A 27,960-nucleotide genomic window follows, 5' to 3' on the forward strand; every position below is an offset into this window, starting at 1 on the left:
CCAAGAACTTCTGCATTCAGTGTTTCCATTCAGTATAGCGTCTTCAGATGGCTTCCTAAGTTGCCTTCAGTTAGCCTAGAGGCTAATATGCCAAAATTTCAGTTCAGCATTTCTCCAATTAGTGCCGCTACTGTATTTAACGCACGTGCTGCACATTTCTTAAGCAAACAAACCCCACTACGCCGGCGTGCATGTAATTTGCATATTATCAGCAATCCGTCTGCTATGCTTTGATAGTGGATCACTACTATAGGTTCAGTAGAGCTTGATATGGAAGGTAGCGAATATGGATCGCTCAGTGGTTGTCACAAGTACTGTGGCAGTAATTTTGTATCTCAATACCCTTACTGCGGATTTTGCCTATGATGACAGGTAAGGAACACATTTTATCCATTCTGCTTTTGCTCTTACCCATTAAATCGATTTTCCGACTCTATCGTCTGCTCGCGCTATGCGGTTTCCTTAGCCGTCGTCCGTGCGCTATGACTGCATTGGCGATGGTACGGTTATTCAGTCATTGTATTCGGCTCTGAGTCGTTGTGCGGAAAGTAAATAATGTTGTAAATGCCTGTCGAAGTCCTCTTAATGCCAAAATTGCAGGAATTTAGACAGATTTGTCTTCTTATCACAAATTGCTAGAGATTTGCGTCGTCTGCAATGACTACCTTAGGTGGCACGTGCGCGATGAGGGATAATCATCAGGTCGGGGGTCGTAACTGTTTAATGGTAGATATCTGTATCAGTGGTTTATCAAGGTGTCAAATAGGCCTGTGTATTGCGATATATCCTTTGATCTTATCAGTTGTGGGCCAATTATCAAATTAGTCTCACAGCTTGTTAACATGCCCCCTAAAGGGAAGGAGGATTATTGGCCAAATTCGGTCTAACATTACTAAGGGTATAATATGGTAGGCTTTAAAATAAAGAGCGGTGATGATAGATAGTTAAAAAATTGTAACTGATTAATACCTTATATCTCTTTTTATCTGGTAGTTTTAACCAGTTAAAAAATATATATATGATATATATATATATGCCTTTTTTAACTGGTAAGTAACTTTTATTATAACTGGTGATTAACTTGCAGTATACATGTATCTAACAGATAAATATAAAACTTATGTCATGAACCAAGAAATTTTACAGCAGCCTTTTGTTCATCTATATTCAAATCCTGATATGATTGGTTATAATTCCAAATCCTTTTAGTAGATAACCTTTAACTAGCTACCTTATGCAAATCTGTATAGCTCTTGAAATTAAAATGGTCCAGATGGTTTCTATGTGAACATCGACTTGCAAAAATATTCCATAACACATATTTTATTCATATTGCCCAAGGGTTCGATTCATGTTAGACAATTTCATTATTGTATTTCATGTGACCCCTTCAACTTATTGAATATAGGGAAAGAAATGAGATTCTGACATTTCAAAGGTCCCTTTAGCATGTTTGAAGAAGATAAAATAATTATACCGTATATAATTTATTTATTTCCAAAATAGAGAATAATCTGCACACTAGCTATAATGGCAATGTAGTACATCTAAATATTTTTGAGATAAAAAATACATCAATGGGTTTTGAGCTTAATTCATATATAATTTTTTAAAGAGTTTTTCTTGAAAAATTGAATGACTGAAAAGTTTTTAGGTGGAGGGTTTCATTGGTATGGAGAACATAGACTCGGGAATTAGCATCAGGACATATTCATTGAAGAAAATGACTATGTATGTTTCCAATTACCAGGTAAAGGGCTTCATGATCAGCATTGATGAGATGGCTTCACAGATAACTTTGAAACTTGCTGCAATTCTTTTCATTCGAGAAATGGCTTCTTATTAGGAATGGGACTCAGAGTGCCTGGTACCAGCAATTTGCTGTGACTAAAAGTTGCAAGATTTTATATTAAGTTTTTTATTTCCTGCCACTGTAATGACCTTATTTCTTAAGGTGAATAATGCAATGCGTAAAGCAGTGATCAGCTGACCAGAAAACTAGAAATTATTTGTGTGATTAATTTACAGTGTGATTTCTGACACCCTCTTGAAACATTTGTTGTAACATTGTCATCATTACTGTAAAAACATTAAAATATTGTTGTCATGGGCTTTCCTTCCTGAATTGCAATATCTTGCACTTGGTCCTTGTATTTTAGGCCCTACACTGCAGAGACTTCATACATGTACAGGTCTTTTTATGGTTGAATGGCAAATTGCTGGAAAAACAACTTTTTCAAAGAAAGAATATTGTTGTTATTTCTTGGTGGAAAAAGGGTATACAGACCATAATGGGTTTGATGTGTTTTCAGCCTGTGGAATGCCACGTAGTGCAAAATAATGAGTACTAAAATAGGAAAATGGTGGAAAATGTTTAGGCATTTAACAAAAGATATATTTCAGGGAGCCCCCTGAAGTCGAGAAAATGCATGGTGATGAATCTGTTTGACAGTTTATCTCTGTATAGTGTGAGAAGTATTAGTTTCCAAAGAATAAAAAGTTATGATAGATAAGTAGTTTAGCATTACTGTTTTTTTGAAAAATCTAAGTACTAATATATTTTATTTCAAACACAGCCAGAAGAGCTTGATAAAGCCTTACCTTATCTAAAAAAATTTAAGAGCAATTTTTTAGGGAAAATAAAAATTTGTTTTAGGAAAAATGTAAGGACGTCCCGGTATAACAAACTCCTGAATCACTCGTCTCCATTTCAATTAATACGCCTTGCCTCCTAGATGTGAATAATTCCCAGTCCTAGCTGCCAGGAATACGTACTGACAGTCAGCCAGTAATCAGCTGCTACATTTCCCAAAATCAGACTGTTTTCTTTGCATCAAAATCACACAAACAAACCCTTTGATATTGAACAGCGCTCAGAATCTATCTCATGAAATATTCAACGTGTCATTTCCCTGGTGTGACTTTTTGCTATTCTGACCCTAAATTTCAGATTGCGTTCCTAACACATTCTCTTACTGCTCGCAAAGTGACATAATCATAAAATATAATTAAATTTTCACGCTGTGTTTTTCCATTGGGAAAATAAGTGTAATGATTTTGATGGCAAAATCTGGCCCCTTGACTGAGTAATGGATAATGATTGCAAAGCATGGGTTGTTACGATTTCCAATTTGATGTCAATCGAATTATGTCTTTTGCTTCACAATTGATTTGATGATATGATTGAAAGTGCAGACTTTATTTTTTGATAATCTTAAAGTTTGATAATTGTAAAGTTTGATAATCCTTTGAAAAATTTTTCCACTGCCTGCAAAGAGAGGATGGTTTCAGTTTCATCACAGAGAAATATCTTTTAAAATGAACTATTTTGATTTTATGAAATGAAAAAATGAACTTTTCCTTTTAAACTGTATAAATCAAGCATTACATTTCTTTTTATTTCTTGTAATTTCAATTAGGTTTTCCCTTTTTGCAGCCACATAATTCTCAATTATCTGTTAATGCAAAAAATGCCAAAATGCCAAAATAATAGGCACACAAATGATTCTGGGCTTACAGTATCAACTATAGCTGGTTCATGTTCAACAATGGTGGAAGCCGGCGCGGGGTCCTTGACATTCTCCTCTTAAAGTTTATAAATATTAATATATCTTGCACTGGGGCTACGCTATTCTCTCAGACCTCTAGAGTTCTGATGATATTCAAATCAAATTGTAATGGAATGGGATATGATCTAGCAATACACGTCAGATGATTGACACCCCAAAATTGAAACCGATCGCGAAAACACACAAATTATTTTCGCCAGTTGTATGATTATGAATTCAGGTGTTGATGTTTGCTAAATATTGAAATCGATCAATTTGCATCACTTATAGTGGTTCAACAATAGCCACATTGATCCTGATGGTCGTCTGGCGCCAGACGTCCCGAGAGCACTTTTTCATGAATTTTATTAACAAGTGTTTAAACACTGTTTTGCAGACGCATGGGACTGGGATATATTTTTCATCCAGTGACACCCTGAAATCTGTCATTCGGGTGTTGATTTAAATTTCTAATTTGCATATTGTGGGTGCGTGGAAATTTTCAAATTTTATTGATCCACCTTCTTCTTGCCAGATAAACAGCTCAAGATTTTCTTACCATCTTTTTGATTGTCAAACAAAAGTGTTTTTCTTTTTGTCTGCTTTGTCATCGATTTTATGCCCTGCACTTCAAGCTTCTTCTTTGTCAATTATAGCTATTCTGAAAAAATGCTTTCATGACATCAAACATTTCTCATCAATCAGATCTCCATGGCTGAAAAGCAGTGCAGAATCACAAAAATAATACCTGTCAATACCAAGCAAGGGATAATCCCTGTTGCAAAGAGCTTAGTTAACTTTGACGGCAAATGTAGCTTACTCTTACATATTTTTGGTATAAAAAAATCCCAGCAGCAATGGTTCTCATCTCCAATTGCTAGGAATAGGATAGCAGATGACAAAGGATTAATATTTCCTCAATGTACCACAGCAAAGAAAAAAAGGAGGGCTCATTTTCACAACAAGCTTACTTTTGAGAACCTGAACTGCTGGTACATGTGTCTAAAAAAGTTCACTAGAAAGGAAGATGATTGGAACACCAGCAGTATCCCAATTAAAGAACCATCCCTCCCATCTTATGTTACAGAAAGCCTTGCGGATTTGTGTAAACTTGTGTACCTTTTTACCTATTTATGCCATTTTTTGTACCTTTTTTTTCGGTACCTTTTTTTCGGTACCTTTTTTCCGGTACCTTTATTTCCAGTACTTTTATTTCCTGTACTTTTATTTCCTGTACCTTTATTTCTGTACCTTTTTTTCCTGTACCTTTTTTTCCTGTACCTTTTTTACCGTATACCGTCTTTCTTCCATGGTTCCCCCTCACCGAAAAGCAGTGTGATATCAGTCAGGATTCAGTCAGGTTGCAGTGTTACCTCACATTTTTATGACAGTGTTGAAATCAGTGGAAAGCAGTCATATGGAGTGTTTTTCAGTCACGCGTTACCAAAGCATACAGTTATACAGCAATCAAAAATAGAGGTGGTCATCTGCCTAAGAAATGGTGGCTTGATTTTGATGGCATTTGCCTCCGTCATCTTCTTGTAATTTGTGAGCCTGCTCCTGTGACTGACATCATTACATCATTAAATTGGAGTTCGAGCCGACAAAGCTTTCAGTCCATCGACACAGTGAAGTGGTTAAATCATGGATGTAATCAAGCCTCATTTCTCTGGGGTTTTACCACAGAGGTGTGTTTTTACATGTTTAAAAACCTTATCAGCAATCAGGGACATAAAAATTAGTCGGGCATTAGTGTCAAATGGACACCTCATTTATGCATTCCCCCTATCAGAGGGTCTCAGAGGTGTGGGTCTGCTGGACTGTGTACTTGTCACCAAGTCCATTATCTTTACACTTCTTTTGAGTAAGAAAATAATTATTCTTCGGATAAGAAACTCCAAGCAGGGTTTCCAGTGTGCTCTAAGTTGTGTAGGGTTGGCCAAGAGTGCCAGGGTCCAACTTGTAACCAGAGGCTTCGATCAAACACAGCATGTTGACCCTGCCGGTTTGTTGACGCTAGCTTTCAATTGACGAAACAGAAGAGCCAGGGGGCAGTTGTCCAGCTTTGGCCTAAAGTACACACATCATTAGAATATGAAAGAGGGCGGCCATTTTTGCAAGTTGCTCTATGCCTTGGTGTTGTTTTTCCTAAATGCTCCACATTCAACTAGTCATTGCTTTGCAAACAAACCCTGTACAGGACTAAAAGCACTGATGTTTGCTCATGCCCAAATAAGCAGGCAAAGAAAATCTTTGCTTGGTTAAAATCCACTACATGCTCTTGTTGGCCATTATATACCAGGTGTGGCCATGTAATTTCTGTTTGTTTTACATTTGTATGGTACTGAAGAGCTTGCGTAATATTCTCTTGTCCAGATATTTGTTGGAAATCTTTCACAATCGCCAGCCTGTAGTACAGTGTGTCCCAAAATGACATGCCCCCTGGTGGGTAAGAGCCTGCAAACTCTGATCGTCATGAAAAAGAAGCATAGATTCGGTCTGGTTGTTAAAAAAATATACTTCCTGACAGTGAACCAGAGAGCAGGTTATTTGCCACACTGGTGGAGCCATATAAGAACCTGAACAGAAAGCAACATCAGTGACTAGGCGGAGTGATATCATCCAGATTAATGCTGAATTCAATATCTCAATCTTGCAGAGGTTTAGTGTTACAATTCTCAAATAATAGCAAATAGGGCAGTTTGAGTTATCAAATTCAACTCGAACAAATACGATCTAACATAGCTTTAGAATAAGAATTGAACAAAGGTACTGACTGGATGGGCAGATGCAGACGTTGGTCATCCCTGACTACACAGCCTTGGCTCTCGTGTCATATTGAAAGTCAAATCAAAGACGCTTGTCTTCTGCAAAGTAAAAAATGGCCCTACAGTAAAAGGCTTGTGATACAGTGTTCAGTATTTTACTCCACCATGTCCCTGATCTGGCTGATTGAGAGTCAAAGGCATCTCTTGCCCATCACCCTCACTCAAGAACGAGTACAGGCAGAAATGTCTGTTCCCTCGAGGAGTGGTGATACCTCAAATTTCCCTCTGTCTGATCAAAAGTCAAATGATCCTGTTGCCCTCTCCCCAAGTGCCACTTGTCGTGCTTCTACTGTCTAGCAATTACTCCTTGGAGGGTAAGTAGGTTATTTTGACAATGCTAGGTGATGGACCATTGTATTTAGGACCATTCGCCATAATGCCCATGGCAGGCGAACCTCCTTTAATGGCCATTTGGATTCTTTGGGGGTGTAAAGCTTTTGCCTGGAGGCGTTGAGTTGTATTTGGTCCTTGGAATGCCATGCGTGTACATGTAGGTGGGCAGGGTCTAAAATAGCCTACTAAATGGTGGTGGATATACACAGGGAGTGACTGGAACTATAACATTTTATGTCAGGGCAGTATAATTCTGCAGAAAAGGAATCTGATGATAATTGATACTGGGACGGAAGCACAATCTAATGGTAACCAAAATCTCTATTGTGACGAAGGGTGTTCATGGTTTCCAGATAAGGTACTGCCAGATACCCTGTTCCCTCTTTGGCAGTATTTGTCAAGTGTTAGTCAACACCGGTCATGTACCAAACTTACCATGGGAACCAAACACATTGTTGTCTGCTGGTCCACAAATTGTTTGGCCACATGATTTTGCTAAGTAGGAGATCAAATTTGAGGTTCTTCCCCTGTTTGTAATCTGTCCCTCTGATGTTTACCAGGGACTTTCCCTGTGGACACGAACCCTTGCAGCGTACATGTTCAAATATGCCAGGGGAAAGCAAAACTGTCCACTCGGTGACACTGTTATGCTGTGCAAAGTCATTTTCCAGGGTCCAACCGAAGAAACCCCTCAAATGACCAGTCTGTCTCCACTCAGAGTATGTTTTGTAGAGACAACATTGTTTTGCATACTGGTCACTCAAACCTGAGGTCTTGAATCATAAAATAAGGGACCCCACTTCTCTTAGTTTAGTGGTACCTCCACAAATCATATCCAAGGGTCTTCTTTTCCATTTCCTTTCAAATCGTCTTTGTTCTTTCCTTATCTTGGCCTTTCTTGAGTAGTTAAACATTGACAGCTTGGATAATGCATAATGACCAAAAATATTTTGTCATTCCCAAGAGTTTTTCGTTTACTTTCCTCAAGGTGCGTGTGATTGGCAAGGGGTTAATTAGAAGCTCAGGCCCTTCCAGTTTACTTTACTGCATAATCTTCAAGGTGTTCACTTGGTAAATCTTATCTTTAAACTTTGGTTGATGTGAAAGTGTTAATTAGTGTCAGATAAATCAACACAGGTTTCCATGAATTGTTTGAATTGTGACAAAGATTTATTAAAGGTTTTTGATTTTGGCATTGTTAAGTAAAGTATTATGTAATCTCATCATGGACATTTTTAATGGCGAAAAATCTTTCTCTTGATTTCTATATGATTGAAACAGTCATATCTCTGATTGGTCTCTGAAATTTTGTTAGCACTGATAAAGTCAAAGGAGGTATCCAAGTGAAGGACACTCTCTCCTCCTATCATATCTTAACTGGTACCATCATGACAAATGTATTTGATATTCTCATCACGGACATTTCAGTGCACAACCCTCCAGAAATATGATTTGCATGATTGAGAATGTCGTATTTGATGACAAGTAAGGTCTCTGAAAATTGAATCTGTCAATTTCGGGAGCGCTGTGAAGATAAAGCTACGACTAGCGAATGAGATTTCTGTCAAGACATGGATAAAAGCGTGCTTCTCTGACGACTCGGTTGAAACAGAGGATATTAAACGAGGAGCTGAAAGGCGTAAGGTGTCTCGAGAGAACCAAATTAATTCATCATGACGATGCACATGTCATGTTGAGAGAGTTCACGATGAGAATCTCTGATTTGGCGCACGCATCGGGGAGACTTTATAAATAACATCGGTAATAAACAATGGAAAAATGACAACTGGGGTTATAGTCTTACCAATGCAATCAACTGCCAGTCATTTATCAGAAATTTATGACTCGAATACTATTGAAGTAAATGAAAATTGAATATTCATAATGGCTGCACTCATTTGTAAGATACAATTTGTGAGGTGTCTCCATTTGAAACCTATCTGGTGCAAGTTGTTTTGTCCTTAATGGAAAACTCCAGGTTTGCTAGAAATTGCACAAGAGAAGGATATGTTGCGAATTTTTCTGACTTTACTTTCTAAGACCCTTATATCTTGTCGAATGGACTGTAGTAATACCAACTACTTTCGATTTTTCTCATTCAGTGTAACATCTCTCTATACTACCCTACTAGCTAGTTACCTACCCCACTATTTTTATAGTAGAGGTAGAGGTAGGCAGGCAAGATATTTAATTGAAGAATTTAGAGCTTTTCTTTCATTCTGACCAGTAAAAACACTTATTTGAAGAAAAAAAAATTATTTCGCCTGCCTACCTCTACCTACTATGAAAAAAGTGGAGTAGGTAACTAGCTAGTAGGGTAGTAAATAGAGATATAACACTGAATGAGAAAAGTCGAAAGGAGTAGGTAGTAGTTATTTCTAGAAAGTAATGTCAGAAACTTTCAACTTTTGTTAAATTTTCCGGGGACGAATTATCCTCGGGGACGTATATTCCGGGGACGAATTTTCCTCAGGGACGAATTTTCCAGGGACGAATTATCCGCGGGGACGAATTATCCGCGGGGACGAATTATCTGGGGACGAATTTTCCTCGGGGACGAATTTTCCAGGGACGAATTTTCCTCGGGGACGAATTTTCCTAGGGGACGAATTTTCCGGGGACGAGTTTTCCGGGGACGAATTATCCGGGGACGAATTTTCCTAGGGCCGTTGCGGAGATGAGTACAACTTGAAGATTTTCCATCAAGTAATTGCATGCAGTCACCACACTTCCACCTCATAAAAATGGCAATCCAATCTTGCCTCAAGAAATTCTCAGCTTACCATATTGAGATGAGAGTGCCATTTCACTGATGAGGCTTGGCATAAAAATTACCTGAGCGATGATGATAATGACATCTTGCCGTGGATAAAAATTGCCAAAGAAAGCTACAAAGGCTCTGTTGTGCGATAGAACTAATGTTTTTAGCTTGCCAATTGTTTGACCAACATCATCTCCATCTGGGCACCTCTGAAGAGATTATAAGCTACTGCTTGCTACTACTGGGATCGATGGCTGTTTTTGTGAGCCATGGATAAAAATTGCAGGTAAAAAGATCTGAACCTGTGAGAAAATGGGAAATAAGCAACTGTTGGTGATGCGTAAAGATGCTTAAAGAATAAACTGCCTTTCATTTTGTAAATGGAGAATAACGGCACATTTTGCATTCCCAAAGTAATAAGACTTGTCATTTTGTGGTAGTAATTTTGTAGCCAACTAATGAAAAGGTATACAAAATTATGATTAGCAGTACACCACATGGGTATACCATACTGCAGTTAACAACATGCTATGAAATGAAAATAGGTACTGGGTATGAGTGACATCAAGTGAAAATGCAATGTATCAGAGAGAATCTAAAGCAATGATGTTGAAAAGGATGTGAGTTGCTGGAAAATATATTCTTGAGTGGCATGTTGGAAAAAATTTGGTAAAAGAAAATGGTGTCGTTTTTATTATCATGTTGAATGTATGCAGATCCTATTTCATGACATCTCGACTCCAAAGTACTAGCCATCTTACAATGTGTTCACGGCTGAATCTTTTGAGCCTCAAAACCCATCAGGAGGCATGTGGTGTGGAGAGGAGGAATTTTTCATACCGCCGGAGACCAGCTTTAAAGACGATTGTGTTGATATGAAAGTCAGCAACTGAACGTGCTTGAGGAATATTGCAGAGGATCAATGTAAAAAAGCAATGGTACCTCAATCGTCTACTCTTGGGAAAAGACTTCATCATGCTGTCTCATCCATCAGATCGAGTAGATATCTTGCGTGATTCATAGCGCTTTATTGTGAACTGACTTCGACCTGGCCATACCACCTGACTGTTCGGTAATGTACCCCCTCTTGCAGAAGTCTCAAAAATACAATGCTGGTGTCCGCTTCGCGAGATGTCCACTGATCAAACGGTGTTCTTCCCTCTGAAGAAACGATCTCATCCATATTCATTCCACGTTGACAATGCAGCGATAGATATCGCTGCAATTCTCATCAAGGCAGTGTCCTGGTATTAAGATCACGACCTGAGGGGGCTAATCAGGAATGACAACGTAGCGCTATAACACACCCGCTAGCAGTGCTAGCGAACATGATTCATAACATTGTATCTCGAAAGTAATCGCGACATGTTTTCCTAAACAGTTCTCTTTCTTGTGAGAGCTGATGTATTATTCATTTGATACATGGACAGTGTTAATCATTTCTCCACTTCTTGAGCTTAGTGGCGATATTGGACATTGTTTTTCTTGTTTCTTGATTTGTTAGGCAAATTGGACCGGTTGTAGTAAGATTAGTTTCTGCTAGAACCGTGGCAGTCAAAAATAGTAGTGTGAGAAAAAAGAGATTCAGGATCTATAATCCTGGATGTTCCACTTCTGAATATTGGAGAAAAAAGAGCAAATGTGTTTAGAAACCAGATAATATGGAAGCTTTCATGCGACAAAGTTGTTTCCAATTGTTTGACTTGACATTTTATCACAATGTGATAACGCTAATGAAATTTTATCTAACTACATTAGGCAAAAAATGTTGTCAACTATGTATGTTTAAAGCACCTGTATCGCCGCACAGAAGCCTCCATCTCCTTATATTAAGACATTCATGATGATAAAGTTAAAGGTGTAGTTCATTGCGTACATTGTTTTTGCGTGTCCCGCTAGTAATTAGAGATAATCATGGCCATTGTGCATGGAAAAGTGACAAAACTTGGCTTGCATAATGTCAGTCTACACAACTGCTTTGTTGAAATTTATATTCAGAATGCAGTTTCATAAGTGGGAATTCAATTACAAATTTCAAATTCTTAAGGACTGCAACCCAACATTTAAATGTTCTTAGAGCCCCAGATTCTTTCCAAGAGGATATTGAGTCAACATCAGCCTTAAAAGCAAATGGATGAGATGTATGTCGTCTTTTTCATCAAACGATGACACGACACGGCTTAGGTAATCTGAACGAGACGCAAATTGTCTTTGTTCAAACACAGGGATGTTTGACATCGTGGATCTAATTGGAAACCTCAGGAAGATATTGTCAGAGCTTGGTTTGTGACTGACAGGAACATTTTCGTATAGATGCCCAAACAGATGACTTCGTTCAATTTCGTATAAGCTCACGATGATCAGGATCGAGCTGAAGAGACTTTTCTTTTGAACATGACTGTTGTGCTCCTCTCATAACAAGGAGCATCACTACAATAGTGCATTTCATGCGAAGTTGGTTGGGAAAATCAATCTTTTTTACCCGATTCTTGCAAAGTAAGTGCTTTTAGATACTTTAGTGGTCTGGAGGTTTTGGATAAATGACGTTTGCATTTTCAGTATAAAATCCCCAATAACGTGAGTGTAGATGTGTATTTTTGTGAAATGAACTTTTATATCATCAACATGACCACCTTTTACACCAGCGACTGACTCTCGGGACACGCTGTTCATACAAATGACACTTGAGAAGCAGATGAGTCATCACAGAATGAAAATTGAAGCGTTTCATCGAGATATTTATTGCTTCCTTAGAACACCTCATCTGCCGAGCAACTGAGGAGTTCCATGGCGATGTGTGAGGTTTTCCTTGGAGGTAAGAAACGAGCATTACATCGAGGAGGGGAAGAAAATGGTGGATGACAAGTAGAGGCTGGTGTAAAATGTCACGCCATTGCAAGTAGCATGTGTAGTTCTTTCCAAACGAATCAAGCTAGAATTGATATTATAAAAGACTAGTCTTTGTTTCTTCTTGGCATGCAGTCTTTCTTGAAGGACATGTTGGAAGATCTTGGTGTGTGTTTCATGGGTTAAAAACCAAAGATCTGGTATTTCCTGTGATATTTTGATCTCGGTGGCATTTCAAAAGTAGTAGGAATGTTTCATGCAGCAAGTGATATATGTTATACCGCTGTGCATTCTACTTGACATCTAACCCGACCTTGTAAGGGACGACTTCATACATGTGTTTCAAATGAGGCCTTGTGTGTCAAGATGGGTCCTAGGTGGTGCTAGTTTGGCAACAAATACAATGATTATTTTGTAGAAAAGGGGTTATGGAATAAAAGGGATTTATTGGTGGCCTATTGATTCCTTTTGCCACAAATTCTGATTCTTAATTACAACGAGTACTGGATCAGAAGAGCCAACAATTGGTCCATTGATTGCCAATGATTGAATATGGGGTTTTCTGATGATCAGCAAATGATGGGCGATACTGTTATGATACATAGGGCATGGTTCAGGGAAGTGCACTCATACCAGTATTTCAATTTCTGATTGAAGGGTCCGTAAAATCTGTTATTATAGGTTGACAGCCATTTTGAGAACCTAATATTTGCATCTTAAGAACTTGATACACCAAACTAGGTAACAAATTATAAACACACTGATTAATGGTTGCAAGGCATTGTATTTCTCAATCTGCTATTGTATGACAAAGTGAAGTATCCTGTGGAATTAATTAATTAATTTCTTAAGACATATGATTAAAGTATCATGCGGTATATAGATGTGGCATAATGTCTACCAAATTTGAAATCAACTCAGAGTCACAAGGACATGTTCCCGCGTGGAGAATGTGACAACAGAAAATTCGACATGGGTGAAGTGTCTGTGCGGTATAGTGTCAAATCCTAACCTTGTGCATGACATATCGAATAGATTCATGCAAAGGACCTTTTCAAGTACTTGCTCAATGCTTGAATAGCGCTTACAATGATATTTACCTTTCACATCAAGCTGTGTATATGCATAGAAATCAAACTGAAGAAGGTGGCATTATCTCAAGATCATCATTGGATACTACATAGCTAACAATACCTACAGTTGAGCACCTGCACTGCATGTCACAAAAGTGATATTTCGTCAGTGTAGCGTCAAGTGTGCATAGGACCGAAAAAATAAACCAGATCTTAAGTTTACAAAGCTGAAGTTTCTACACGAGTTCACCGTCTGTGCAATGATGCAAAATCGTTTGTTGGTCTTCACTGTGTTTTTTCTTCCACCCCATTCCATGTCAGCAGGGTTAAATATAAATCGAAGAGTATTGTAAGAAATATCCTTATTCCGCCCATTAGCAATTAGTTTAAAAGCAGGATAGAATATCTGTGTAGCTTCTTTTGGATTGGATTCAGATAAGCCTGGCAGAATGGAAAGAAAGTGGGTGTGGCCTAGCTAGCTTGATGATACAACATCGTCGTATTGTATGCAAAATTAAATATTTTGCATAGCTAAATGTGTGTTTGTAAGTCTTTCATACTTATGTGATCACCCTAAGTCATAAATGTATGATGTTTCTTCAATTCGCTATCCACATGATCCAGAAGATCAGACCAATAAGCTGTTAAGATATCAGTAATGTTTGTCTGATAAAATTACTCATGCTGTGAAATAACTGATGAAAATTGAAACCAAACAGTTTTGTCAGTGTGTTCAGTCATTGTGTTGATGCCTAAGTGATATTTTGATCCATATCCAATCAATATGTTTATGATCAGTCATGTAAACGGCAATAGAAATGCTTACTCTCAAAGGAACTCGCCTTATCCTGAGGCAGCGCTATGAGTTACTTGCCTTGATGTTCGAGTCGAGTTTAGTTTTCGCACATTTCTAATTGATTAGTATTGTTTCTGAAAATGCTGGGGGCTGACAATTAGTTGCAAAACTAATTTGAATCGTTTGTGTGAAATTGACCTGTTTGTAGAATGCCAAAGGTCTCAGACAGAGAGGGCCGCAGTTTGTCTGGAATTGGGCGTTGTGATATTCAAATTTGCAGGTTTAGTAAAAAAAAGCATTGATTGTGGTCTCTAAAGAAATTTAAGGGTAACAAGCCTATGGTACCAGTACCTCATCCAGATACCGCGCCAAATTCACATTGTTCTTCATTTAAGACTAGCAAGGCATTGATATAGTTTGGTTCCCACTCCCAGTAATGCAGAGTTTGAGAGGCTGGTTTATACCTCTGACATAAACAGTAGCAAACTTGAAACTAGCATTTTACACCTGAACCAGACCAGTTATATTCTTTATATTGTTATTAAACATCGAATTGAAATTGAAACCAAAATAAAATTATTCCCTTTTATCTGTTTTATCTTTCCACTTGACTTGCAATTGAAAACTGCTTGAGGCGAATAAAAGTGAGGCAGCAAACTTCACCATTTAAAATCTGTTTTAGTATTGACCTGTCACTGATGTCAGGTCATTATTTTGTCATAGAAGATTATAATCAGGGACTAAACCTCGCCTATTAAAAAACAAAAGAGCTGTGAGGCGGCATTGATTCACCTGGAGGGCTGGTACCTCCAATATTTCTGCTGGAGAGATATAATCGTATCGATGAGAATATGAAATTCCAGCAGTGTATCGTGTCATAAATGATTAATGAAAGATTTTATGGGAATTAGTGGAAAATATGCGGGTTTTATGGGTTGCGTATGGTCTGGTTCATCCCAGGTCCACATGTTGCCATAACATATCTTTCCAAGGAAAAAGCATTATTTGAATGAAAGTGTGTGAGGCTTGCTTGATGAACAAAGTTAGAAAAAGTTATGCCTGCCTAGGGTGTTGCAGATGACAGGCTCATTTGTGTTGACCTCAACACTGGAAAATCGTTACCCTTGAGTTATGTGGCAATTGGTGTCGGCACCATGTACCTTCTCATTCTGGGTTCATTACGACAGAATAATGAGTTTTTGGTAAGGTAGATTGATGAATGTGAGATTGTTGGTCAAACTAGAAAGACGACAGCATCATTGGAGGAGATTTCTGATATTATGTTCATGGTAGTGATACAAATGTAATAGGGTCCCCTTATAGAAAATCACACAAGTACACTATTTTTGCCTTCTTGTCAAGATTTTTTTGTGTCTATATATAGGAAATACAAAAGATTGAACTAACTCTGTCTCCTATTTCTATCGTTTCAGGTCAGTATCAATAATTTAAAAAGAAGTTTTGAGGTCAAGGTCAGTGGTAGATGGGTCGAAGGTCAAGGTCAGATGGTATTCTCAGCTAGGACTTTGAGATTATGAAGCAAAGAGAAATCTTGATATATGTTACTTGGCACTAAAGCAACTGAACAGTTTGCAGGTGCTGTTCATGTAACAACTTAATAATTCCTCATCATTCAAAATGTTCTTTTCATCAAATCTATCCATCTTATCTCGCAATGTCATGCAAGCGTCTTTGTAAATCGTTCAAAGTTCTATCTGGGTGGGAAGATCAGGGCGCCTGCATGTCATGCATGCTGTTGTCAAGTTTGCTTCTCTAGCCTGCCATATCAGATTTATCACGATTCTCCTTAACTTTCAACTTCTCTTCAGATGTGTACACGGCAGACACTTCTAAAATCTCTCAAGCGTTGACGTTATTCTTACAACTGCCAGTCAACCGCCTTAGTCGGATTATTATATTCATAAATGACATGCCCGGTCTCTCAAATAAGAACCTAAACACACAATGAGGTCAACGAAATATAATTGTCAATGGAGTTTTTATCAATACTAAATCGTTTGAGATTGTGGCTATCAATCCAATAGACTATGTGATTCTGTTTCTGCAGTGAACTGTGTCCTGGTTGAATTCAGAGGCTCAGAATAGTAGTTTGGAGTATCATTTGTTGGGAGTCATGCATAAAAATCGCAGCGGTGAAAAAACTTTCTTGTCACCTGATTTGGTGCAAGCACCACCTGCAGCTGGCCTTAAAATTGATGTGACCCTAAAAATAAATTATTGGCTTTTAATGGCATTAAAAAAGTTTTGGATATGTTTTGCTTTGCTGGAATTTCAGTGGGGAAGCAAGAAAGAAAGAGTAGATGGGTTACATGTTGGTGAAATATAAAGTACACGTTCATAATTATTTGCTCTCCTGTACCTCCAAGCTAATTCCCCAGGAAGTGTTTTTTTAACAAAAATCGCTATGATCTTGTTGTGTTTTTATCATGTTTTAGCTTCGAGCAAATGTCATGTATTGTTTTTATAAAGCAGAGTGGTTTATCGTACATGTGCTAACAGGTTGAGATATCATGTTTGATTATGCTGATTGGAGCTCGAGGTGGAGTGGCAAAGAACATCAGACTATGCAAAAAGTTGTGTGTGAAACATCATGCCACTGAATAAGCTGTTTTTCTGTTGATCCTGGGGAGGATCTTCATGTATGCTTGGTACATGTAGGATGGTTAACAAGGTACTCCTTTCCAACAGTACTGTTACAAATCCATGAATACTGTAAAACCTGACTTTTATTACTTCATCACTTTACCTAAAGTAAACAGACACCAAAGTGCTCCAAATGCTGAATTAAAACTGTGAAGATTTTAAAGTTTGTTGTGTTCAGCTTTCTGTGTTTCAAAACCTGCTGCTCTGATTTTGATGGGGAACTTGTTCTGAAGAGGCTGATCCAATGTCTTGGCCGTCTCCATCAACTACATGTATCTGTCAATCAGGTCACCTAGGGCAATGACCCTCAGATATCTTTGAACCCGTACCCTCAAAGCAACACTTTCCGAGTCTGACAGATGGCCCCAGGATGTGGAATTTGCCTCAGGATGTGCCGAGTCCATTGAAAAACGGAAAAAAGTCATTTGTGTAGGCAATTTTTGTGTGATTACCTAAAAGCTCTTCACTCCCTTTTCACCAGAGATGCATTCAGACACATTCCAGTCATTGGTTCAATATGGTAGCCACGGAGCAGTGGTTCTATATTAGGCTCCAAGGCACCCTCTTTTTAGGGGTCATGTTAGGGACGCTTGGTGACTTCTGTGGCCAAATTTGGGTCCTGAGAACTTAGTCAATGCACTGTTGCTTGGTGATGAGGCAGTTAGGAACTGGTGGTTCCAGGTGGTGTAAAATCTGACTTCCGAGTGGTAGAAAAAAGTAATCTAGTCCCCTCCTGTTCTCTTTCTGCCATGGGCAAACAAATGAGAATGTCACTGATCAGAAGTGGCCTTCTGATGACAAAGTCCTTTTTTACAACCCTCACTTTAGAACACCATCATTAAGGGGTGGGGCATCCTGAGTCATCACTCTGTCAGAAGGTCATGTTACAGTCCAATTCTCTCATGACAATTCTCTTGTGTCTGTTGGGTAAGACATACCCACCTTTGAAACAATGAATGAGTTGTTTGTCTGTGGGAAGGCAGGCTAAGTCCCCTCTTCCTGAGATCAGGCAATCTTCAAAGATATGATTTCTTTTGCTCCTACAACATACGACATCTCCCATCAGAAGCAAGCTATCATTTAGGTCTGCATAGTTCCACCTTGTCAGCCATGGATGCTTGGTGCAAGTGGCAGCAATATCCCTTAGCCCTGTAAGTCCGAAGGAAAGTCATGGCTCAGTACTTGACATTATATTGTTGAGGTTGCATGTACCCTTTATCTAGTCTGCTAGTGGTTTTCTCTTGGTTGCCATAGGTTTTTTCTGCCTCCTTGAGAAGGAGTAGGTACCCCATGCCTTTCGTCTTTTATTTGATAACGAGTGTTCTTTCAGCTGAAGGTTATCTTAAGGCTTTATAGACAGACCTTGAAGCTTTCTCAGGCTTTCATTGTTGATAGCAGCAACAGCAAAAATATTTCCTGAAAAAGTTTCTGCCATGTCACTATGATTGCAAACCAGACGTAGCCAGATGATAATTATCCATTGTTGCGAATATACAAATATGGCAGAACCTGCCTGTCCCATTAGCATGGATATTATCCCATCTTTGCAATCAAACAGTGGTTGCTATGGATGCCTACTATCTCTCAAAATCACCGGGCCTCCACCGTACTGCAACCAACGTGTATCATCGCCATGAAACAGTCCCAAATGTTAATCATGATGCGTCAGTCAGACTTAGGTAATTGCGGGGAGCGTGCATCCTTGGTGATATGATAGGTCAATGACCACTCCTGGACATGTCACCGCCGTCATTTCTTGAACTGTTTTGTTCCACGAGGTGAGATCAAGTTGATAGCGCATTTATCTGTGTCGTCGGGTGGCTGGGAACTCAGGTTTAATTGATTAATTAAAAGATGAGCAATTAGTGGCTGTTTTAACCATTTCTGTCAAAATACAAATGTAGTTCAGCAGGATTCTTTATTCTTGGCTATATAATGGGGTGTGTTTTCTACTGAAGAGAAACGTGAAGTTATAGTCAGTGGGCCAATCAAGAGAGGTTGTCCATTTCTGATTCTGAGGCTTGTTTGTGTCGATGTCATCAAAATCCATATCGGCTCAATTCAAAATTACCTGAAGGGCTTTAGTATTCTGATATTTTTTGCAATGTACTGCAGTACAATATTCATAGGCAGGATGCCGTGTTTTTGAAAATAGATTGTAATTTTACAAATATCACAGTTAAAACATGTCATATAGAGAAAGAGGTCATTTTGTCTATAAAACAAACTCTGAAATAACTTTTCTAAAACCTGCCGACTGACATTTGCAAGCCAGCATCCGTGTTGCATAGCAAGCCACTGGTCCCTTGATGACAGCAGTGCAGTGAAGGAGGCAGAATACAATAACCTGCCATCTGACCACGGATGATAATGACTTGACCGGGACCACTAATGACCACCTGACCACATCGGTGACCACAATGCCCAATAAAATCTGCACCCGGTTGTTTGACAACATTGTGCGCTGATCCTCCCAGCCGATTGGCACGGCCCATAAACCCTTCATGGTCTGGTGGCGACCCCCAGCAGGGTCTGCGACAGCTAACATCTACTAAGTCACACGTTTGGGATCAGTAATTCCCCTGTAATTCCTGGCACAATGTGGGACATTATTAGTTCCTGTGGTGAACCTGTGGAGAGATTTTTTGTCGTTAATGACATGCGTATTTATGACATGGCTCTTGGTTGTTATTGTGATTGTTTCCTTAATTGATTATGAGGTTTAAGTGCGATTAAGCTGATTTGAGAAAATGGTTTACAATAACTGTTTGGTTTAATACCTATGCTTATCTCGGCTTATTCATGCCTTTTAAAGCCTTTAGAAAAAGACTTCATGATTTTGAAAACTTGGTTCCTGCTGTGAAGTGGCGGAATGATGGTAACTCCATTACAAAGCATGAAAATACAGACAGCTCCTGGCTGATTTCACAGTATGCTCTCAAACAGTAGAATAATTGAGCCCCCCCCCCCCCCCCCAATAATAGCCCTGTTTACTTTCAAACGTTTCATATTAAAGAATTAAAAAAATATTTCTACTTGATATATTGCAAAGGTACTTTTTTACCCTCTTGTACCATAGTAGTCAGCTGTAAGAAAAAGTTACACATCAATTCAGATTAGATGTCGTATTTTTTTCAGAAATATATTTCTCCGCAACCACACCATTTGCTCATTTCTCTTCATTAAAAACAGGTGGAAATGAGCATCTTCCGTAAATATTTACTCAGAATGGAAAATCGTATTTCAGTACCAGACATGCTGATCATCTTTTTTCCCACAGAAGAAAGTCATCAGTTATTTCTAGTCCACAGCTGAATTCTTTTGCAGTTAAACTAAGTCTTGTAAATATTCCTGTCAAGTTTTAAAAAGAAATTGTTTGTTTTGAGTTGCTTTTCTGGATTAGATGCAGCAGTGCTGAACCCGGAACCCAGAATATACTATCGCCCCCCCCCACACACACACCCATATAGACGTAATTTTTTGCATCCTGACTCACTCAGATTAAAAAACTGGTAGTTACGCTTTCAGCGTTGTGTTTCAAATGGCTAAAATGTTAAGGAAGTAATGGTTTTCTTCTCTCAGTGTCTTCCGCATCCGGAAACCATGATCACCAGGAGATCTGCTGCTCATTTTCCTCAATCATCATTATTGCTTCGATACTAATTGGTCGAATTACTACCAGACTTCTTTTCCAGGCGTGGAAAGTTTGGAGAACCTGAATCATCTCTTCAGTACTCAATAGAGAATACTCTTTATTGCATGGTGTTTTTCTCCGAGTTTGAAAAAGGGAAAAACCTTCATTGAAAGAAGCTTTTAAAACACATTTAAAATTGTACCGTTCAGTTGTTACATCTTATCTGGTATCAGCTTACCCTGGAATAGTTTGCAAAAAGTTAGTTAAGATGGAAACTTTTACCTTACACCAATTTCTTCAAATGAGCTGCGCATTCTAAAATTGACGTACCATTGATGCCAAAAAAACAGATTCTGCTTGTTGTGGCATTTCCAACTTGTGAGCTTAGACAACGTCCTTCGGAGTCGATTATAATTGTTCCATCAAAAAATCAATTGACTGTGGTAAACGGAGACGTCGCTTCCCTGATAATCAATACAAAGGCAAACTTTGCGCAAATGGAAGATTGAAGATAACCAAATCATATTAGAAAACATCAGTGTCAGTCTCTGTGGCGGGATGGAGCTATTCAAGCACCCCTGGCATACATTGGAGATGATGACTTCGGAGAGTGCATTTGACGCAGTGACTGTTTATATGGCATTACAAGACATGTGCTGCCACCTTCAAAATCCCGACAGTCGTCTACAAATTGGCTATACGTTGAGAATAGTAGCATTCAGATTACCTGAAATGCCTCTTTAACTGTGAGAGTCTACTATGTCACAAAGCAGCTTACTAATTTGACCCTCCATTCAGTAACAATGGGACCATTTGTATCTCCAGTCTTACCATTCTCTCATGGGCAAGCAAACAACTCTATGATCTCATGGCACAGCAGAAGAGGCAAAGCCGTATCATCTTCAGGCATTTCCGTTCCTGTGATAGCCAGATATCGCCAGAGGAGTGGCATTATTGGCAAAGCTCTCCTACAAAGGCACTAATTCACTTTCCTCCTCTAATGTCAAGTTGGCCACAAAGGCCATGTTGACATGCTGCAGGACTTTCATTTGTGAAATTCCCAGACTTTGAACAAATTGGCCAGAACTGCTTCAAGGGCTTCCTTCATGTTTTCCTTGGACTGGCTATGTAATCAGAACTCAGGGTACAATGCAGGGCCCTTAGTCTTATCCTCTCATGAAGCAGGAAAGTTTTTTTTACCTTTTGCGGTTATTTGTTCCCCTTAGTCCACAGAATAGTTGGGTTTCAGGTTTTTTTACCACTCTAGGATGACCAAAGCTGCAAAGGAAGTTTCATAACTGGGTAACTGATAACCAAGGGATCATCAGCTTCAATAATCCCTCACATATTTTCTGTTCTGTACTCTGTGAAAGAAGTAGAAGTCACTTTCCAATATTTCTACGATTCCAAAAGCATGATGACCAAACCAAAGGAAGTTTTAAAAGTAACCTGACAACCAAGGGGCGAGCTGAAATTGTAATCCCTCACAATATTTTCTGTTCTGTACTCTATGAAAGAAATATAAGTCACTTTCCAATATTTCTACAATGACAAAAGCAAATCTTTGATAATGACCCGTTTTCCACAGTTTAAAATTTTGTTCCAAGTAAATTGAAAGTTATCTGATTGAATTTTGTTAACTGTTCGTCGCTTACATGTATAGCGTTAGTATTTTAAAACAGATAGATTATTGACATTCCAAAAATCCTCGTTAATATTTTAATCGGGGTTTTTGTGTCCTTGCCAGGAACATAAAATGCTACCTACACTAAAAGCTATGGATTATTGGATAAGAGCACATCTTTTCAACCTTCCGCCTCTGTAGCTTTTTGTGGTGAAAAAAATGACAACCTTTGGGGAAATTTGACTGGTTTTAACCCTATGAAATTAACATGGTGGTGCAATGTGGAAGTACACGAATTTTCTGCAAGGTTCTTTTGGAGAATTTCCAGAGATACTAGGAGGGATACAGACAGATAAATTCAACTTTCGATCTATAGTGCTATAAACTATTCTCTCCCACAACATTTTCCATCAGATTTTTGAACAGTTTAAATGAGGTTAACGTGGTTATTTTCTTCTTTTCTGGCAGTCAGCAAATACTTTTTCCCCCAAATGTGGCTTATGGATATATACCCATATTGCATTTCTGTTCGATTTGGGGAGAGCAAACGAAGGAACTTGAGCGTTACAGGTTATTTTGGGTCAAATAACTGGCTCTTTCCAAATAACTTCCCCATTTGTGTACATGATACTTTCCAGCACACTGAAATTACACAAATATTGCATTTCTATTCAGTTGCAGAGCGGATGTCCATCGCACAAAGAGGGAAATTACTTCCTATCCCCACAAACTACAGCAAACAGAACACTCAATTATGCGATAATTACATGTTAGGCACACTTTTTTCCAATGATCAAATGACATGTAGTTGAAAGTGAGTGGCAGTCATGATTATTGCAAGTCGTTGGATTCAGAGAACAGTAAGATAATGATCAAGGCAACTAAACAGCCAGCAGCTCTGTCGTCGGCAGAGCTAGACATTGCATACTTGGTCTTACCAATCAATGTCAGCCTCGAACTTAAAACCCACTTTAACTTGTCAGTGATGACTCTATAGTCTTGGTGATATTTGAGCCAAAACAAACCTCAGCCTTAATCGCCCAAACAATTTAAGACCCAAACTTTAAACCCCATGTCCACAGACCTAATCTCCTGTTCGATATCCGATACAAAATAAATTGTATTAGCCAAACCACTTCTTCAGAATTTAAATTTTAGACCAAAGTTTTATCTGATATCTTTTTTTCTTGGATGATATTTGATACATTGTTAATTGTATTTGCCAACTTGGAAGTTCACGTGGAGATTTGGTGTGTTGCCGGCATTCTCATTATGTCAACAGCAATAACCACGTTTTCAAAGAATCCATTCAGTTCAACCGACCAACCATTGACAACCAAACCGCCTATTTGGTTATGTTTGGTTATATACAGATCCGCCGAAATCAGAGTTTTCGATCTCGGGAAGGATGGCTGTGTTCCTGCTGTTCCTTTGTGAATACTGTATCGATAATAACATGCGGCTATGCAGTCTTATACCACAAGCTGTGTAGCAACTGGTATCATGGACTGTTTGATTTTATTGTTGATACCGATATTAAAATGGGCGTGGAGTTGCAACAGTCAGGGAGCGACCGTGGGGGCACGAAGGGAAACCAATGCATGAAAAACTATAACAGGCATGTTCTTTGGCAAGGCAACACTTAGTGTTATTCAGTATATCACGAGATTGGATATGATGCGTCTGCTCCATTTTTTCATCTCCGAAAATTGTGGTTGATATCTCCTATGTATATCGGTGGCTGATCAAACAGCTCCTCCTATGTTTTCATTGTACATTAAAATTACGCTATCAAAAGTAAGGACGCTAACACAAAAACTCCTGCTGTTCTATTACTTTTCATCCAAATTCAAGTAGTATTTGCGAAAAAAAAATGGAACAAAACCATGAAGTGATCTGGTCTATATCTCTCAAGACCATTTATGATATTTTCTGTCAGTTTACAATGGCGATCGACCTGTGCCACACAGGGGTCCAATCAGACATGGAAAGTCTAAACTGGCGCTTTTATGAACGCGTTGTATGCGACTCTGTCCAAATATCTCATTGCTCCGGCATAACTATGTCGACTTTCGACAACTTTGCGCACAATGCCTCGTAGACTGAGCGACGGCAGTACCAGCAGATGTCTCGTGCGATAAGCTGTTTGGCCACGAATTCATATTTCGACATTTGCAAGTCATTCAAGCATAAAGCCATTAACCTCATACAGATGTTTATGGTTCTATTCGACGGCAACAACCGAATGATTTCATTTTGATAATGATCCGATAGAACAGTTATATTTCGTTTTGTTTTCTTCAAACATAGGTTAATCTAGTCGATCGACTGATACATGGATACCGTCTGGCTATTTCCCCATTTTGTACCCGTCTCGACTGATTTTTATCTTAACAGACAGAGAAGAAACTATTGACAAAACCAGTAGGCACATGAAAAACATGATGAGACACTTGGATGTTTTAGGAGAAATTTCCCATGGCTTTACTCTGAGTCCTCCAAAGCCCTCGCGGAAAGGCTGAACAACGGCTTCTGAATCTTGCAAAAACCACCCACTCCTTTCATCATCCTTGGGCAAAATTGCTCTTTGAATGAATGAACAGTCTGCAGCAGGCTTTCGTCACAATCAAACCATTTCCTTCATAATGTCTTGCCTGTGATTGATGTTCAAGAACAAAGTGCGTAATGTTTGCCTACAATATACATTAGCCTGAGCAGGTCATATTTGAGGTAAATATCATTAGTCAAGCAAGTCACAAGGAAAGTGCATTGGCGCCAAAGAGGCCCCAAATGTTTGCAGTCGAAAGGACTTATTTTTGACAAAATCTTTCATCAGGGAATTGAGATATTAAGTTTCAAAAAAAATTTCTTAGCAGGACGCCTCCTTTGTCGATGTCCTTTTCTCATCTGTTCCCCAATTGTCAAGCTGAGCTTCTCATGCTATATAGCTGTTATGAGTTTTCTACTCAACACATACAGACATTTCTACATCGATGTGTCTGTTGAAACCTCAACATTGACGTAGCAAAAGAATTTACCCAAAAGCAAAGTTGACAGAAAGGAACTCCCCTGCATAAATAGTATAATTTTCATTCTGTCACTGCAGTTCAAGTGGAAAAATATTGTCTGTTAGGCGTGCTATTTGCTGTATGTGAGAAGCCCTAATGAGAAGGCAAGGTGTAACACAATCATGACGATAGTTTGTTGACATTTTGACCACTTACCAAACTAACTAGGTGTAAAAATTGGTTACAGGAAAATTCGTCCCCGGATAATTCGTCCCCGGAAAATTCGTCCCCGCAAATTCGTCCCCGGATAATTCGTCCCCAAGGATAATTCGTCCCCGGAAAATTCGTCCCCGAGGATAATTCGTCCCCGAGGATAGTTCGTCCCCGGAAAATTTGCCCCCGAGGATAATTCGTCCCTGGAAAGTTCGTCCCCGAGGATAATTCGTCCCCAGAAAATTTTACAAAGTTGAAAGTTTCTGACTTTACTTTCCAAGACTCTTAAGTCTTGTCGAATGGACTGTAGTTATAACTACTACTTTCGATTTTTCTCATTCAGTGTAACATCTCTCTTTACTACCCTACTAGCTAGTTACCTACCCCACTATTTTCATAGTAGGTAGAGGTAGGCAGGCGAAATATTTTATTGAAGAATTTAGAGTTTTTCTTTCATTCTGACCAGTAGAAATACTTAAATAAATTATTTCGCCTGCCTACCTCTACCTACTATGAAAAGAGGGGAGTAGGTAACTAGCTAGTAGGGTAGTAACTAGAGATATAACACTGAATGTGAAAAGTCGAAAGTAGTAAGTAGTAGCTATTACTAGAAAGTAATGTCAGAAACTTTCAACTTTTGTTTAATTTTCCGGGGACGAATTATCCTTGGGCACGAATTTCCCAGGGACGAATTATCCTTGGGCACGAATTTTCCAGGGACGAATTATCCTCGGGGACGAATTTTCCAGGGACGAATTATCCTCGGGGACGAATTATCCGGGGACGAATTTTCCTCGGGGACAAATTTTCCGGGGACGAATTTTCCTAGGGGACGCATTTTCCGGGGACGAATTTTCCGGGGACGAATTTTCCTAGAGCCGTAAAAATTGTATTGCTCTAGCCAAGAGAAACATAATTGGGCCTAAAGAGAGTTTTTTGAGAATGTCTGCTGATAAACTACACATACATGGTTTTGCTCATGCTAATTTCAAAGTTAAATATTTCCTTTAAAGATGCTTCTTTTCGAAAAAGCTTTGCCCCTGTCAAAAAGGAAGTGAAGTGATATCTGTTTCATGAAACATCCTGTGGAAAACTAGTGTCTTTGTAGTGAAATAGCTTGGATTGTCTACTTTTCGATAAAAAATTGCTTTATAGAGAGTACGATACTGAATCGTTCTAAAGTATTCCAATCAGATTCCCTTGCTGAATCATGAATGGGTGTACCAAGGCTACAATATCCAATCTAAACGTATCAAATTATGATCAAATTCCATCCAAATTGCACCAACATGGGAAAATGTGTAATCATGACAAGGTCCCCTTCGCACGAGCAGTAGGATACCATAACTCACGCGTAGAATTCCCAGGACAAATTAGCAAGCGATCTCGTCAAATCAATTTGGTCTAATCTTCCCTTGGTAATGGTCCCTAATGAAGAATCATTTCCCTTACTTTTCTCAGTAATCTAGCCTTAATTCTGTTTCATTTGTTGGTAATCAAAAATGTCGTGCGATACGGCAATTTGGATAAGAGATTTTGGTCGACCCTGAAACTTAATATGTTACATGGCACTTAATAGAACTGTAATTTTGTTCTGTTCAAGGAAGTTGTTTCATATGGTATGAATTGACGCTGACTGGGTTGACTCTATGGTTAGCTTAGCTTTAAACAGTAGAAAACTTGTGGCTTCGTGTTATGATTGCGAGGACATGGTGATGGAAGATAACTGGCGTGCATGGACGCTTTGATAGCGAATCAACATGCGGAATGACCAGGCCATCACCTTGTACAAGTGGTTGTGGATAAATTATTGAAAATATCCTGTGCCCTGTCCCATGTACCTCTGTGGCATTCAACCCAATCTTCCCCTGTTTGTTCTACAACAAAACGAGGATGATAAATGAGGATGAACAGCAACTCATTCTCTAATTGTAACTTTCTAATTTAAAGTTTGCAAACAAGAACTGACTTTCTCACAAATGTATTACTGAAACGCATACAAATTGCACTAAGGACAGATGTATTTGCCACATTTTAATTTGGCTCCAGGCAGTAATGTGCGCCATAACGTTCTCATCAACTGTCTGGTGATATAGGGTCATAGGATTGGTTCATATGCCACTATTACTGAATTAATCACCGCCAATTTTATCAGCAATCGCCACAAAAAGTATGGCTGAATTGCAAAAATTTGTGCTGGTGCATGTGAAATGATTTGTGCATGTGTCTCTGAAAATGGGTGATTGTTCTTTTAGGGCATACACATTTCAAGTCGGAAATGGTATGAATGTATTTACATCGAAAGCTTGGAAAATCTGCTTGTCTGATGACAGCCATGTCACGAATAAACGTTTGTAAGGGGAGTATAAAACGGATGGTCACATGTTGCATGCAACTGGCGCTGTGCCTTACTTTGACACATTAAAGTTTCAGACAGAATGCTTGTCTCTGGAATAGATTCTCAGACATCTTGCAAACAACAATATGAAGACATTTCTTTCCTTGATATACATGTACTAGCAAACAGACAGTATTTTGGATTACGCTTATCAGTTTATGGTTTAGTCTTATCGATTTGATTGGCTGTCACAATATAAGATAAAGGCAGTATTTGTAATTTGTTGTTATTAA

At 38.8% G+C, this 27,960-nt stretch overlaps 1 protein-coding gene across 2 annotated transcripts in view; it reads left to right on the forward strand.

Annotated features, from left to right (window-relative positions):
- The first annotated feature begins 265 nt into the window (after window positions 1-265).
- Window positions 266-27,960, forward strand: part of LOC135488290 (protein O-mannosyl-transferase TMTC2-like) — a 51,140-nt gene continuing 23,445 nt past the window's right edge. For both annotated transcript variants that reach the window (XR_010446946.1, XM_064772837.1), the window contains exon 1: window positions 266-372. Coding sequence is in view for 1 of the 2 variants with exons in the window: in XM_064772837.1 (XP_064628907.1) it covers window positions 287-372 (86 nt within the window). In the remaining variant the exon portion in view is untranslated. The remainder of the gene's footprint in view (window positions 373-27,960) is intronic.

The sequence above is a fragment of the Lineus longissimus genome, chromosome 5, assembly GCF_910592395.1.
Source record: "Lineus longissimus chromosome 5, tnLinLong1.2, whole genome shotgun sequence".
In the NCBI taxonomy this organism is placed as follows: Eukaryota; Metazoa; Nemertea; class Pilidiophora; order Heteronemertea; family Lineidae; genus Lineus; species Lineus longissimus.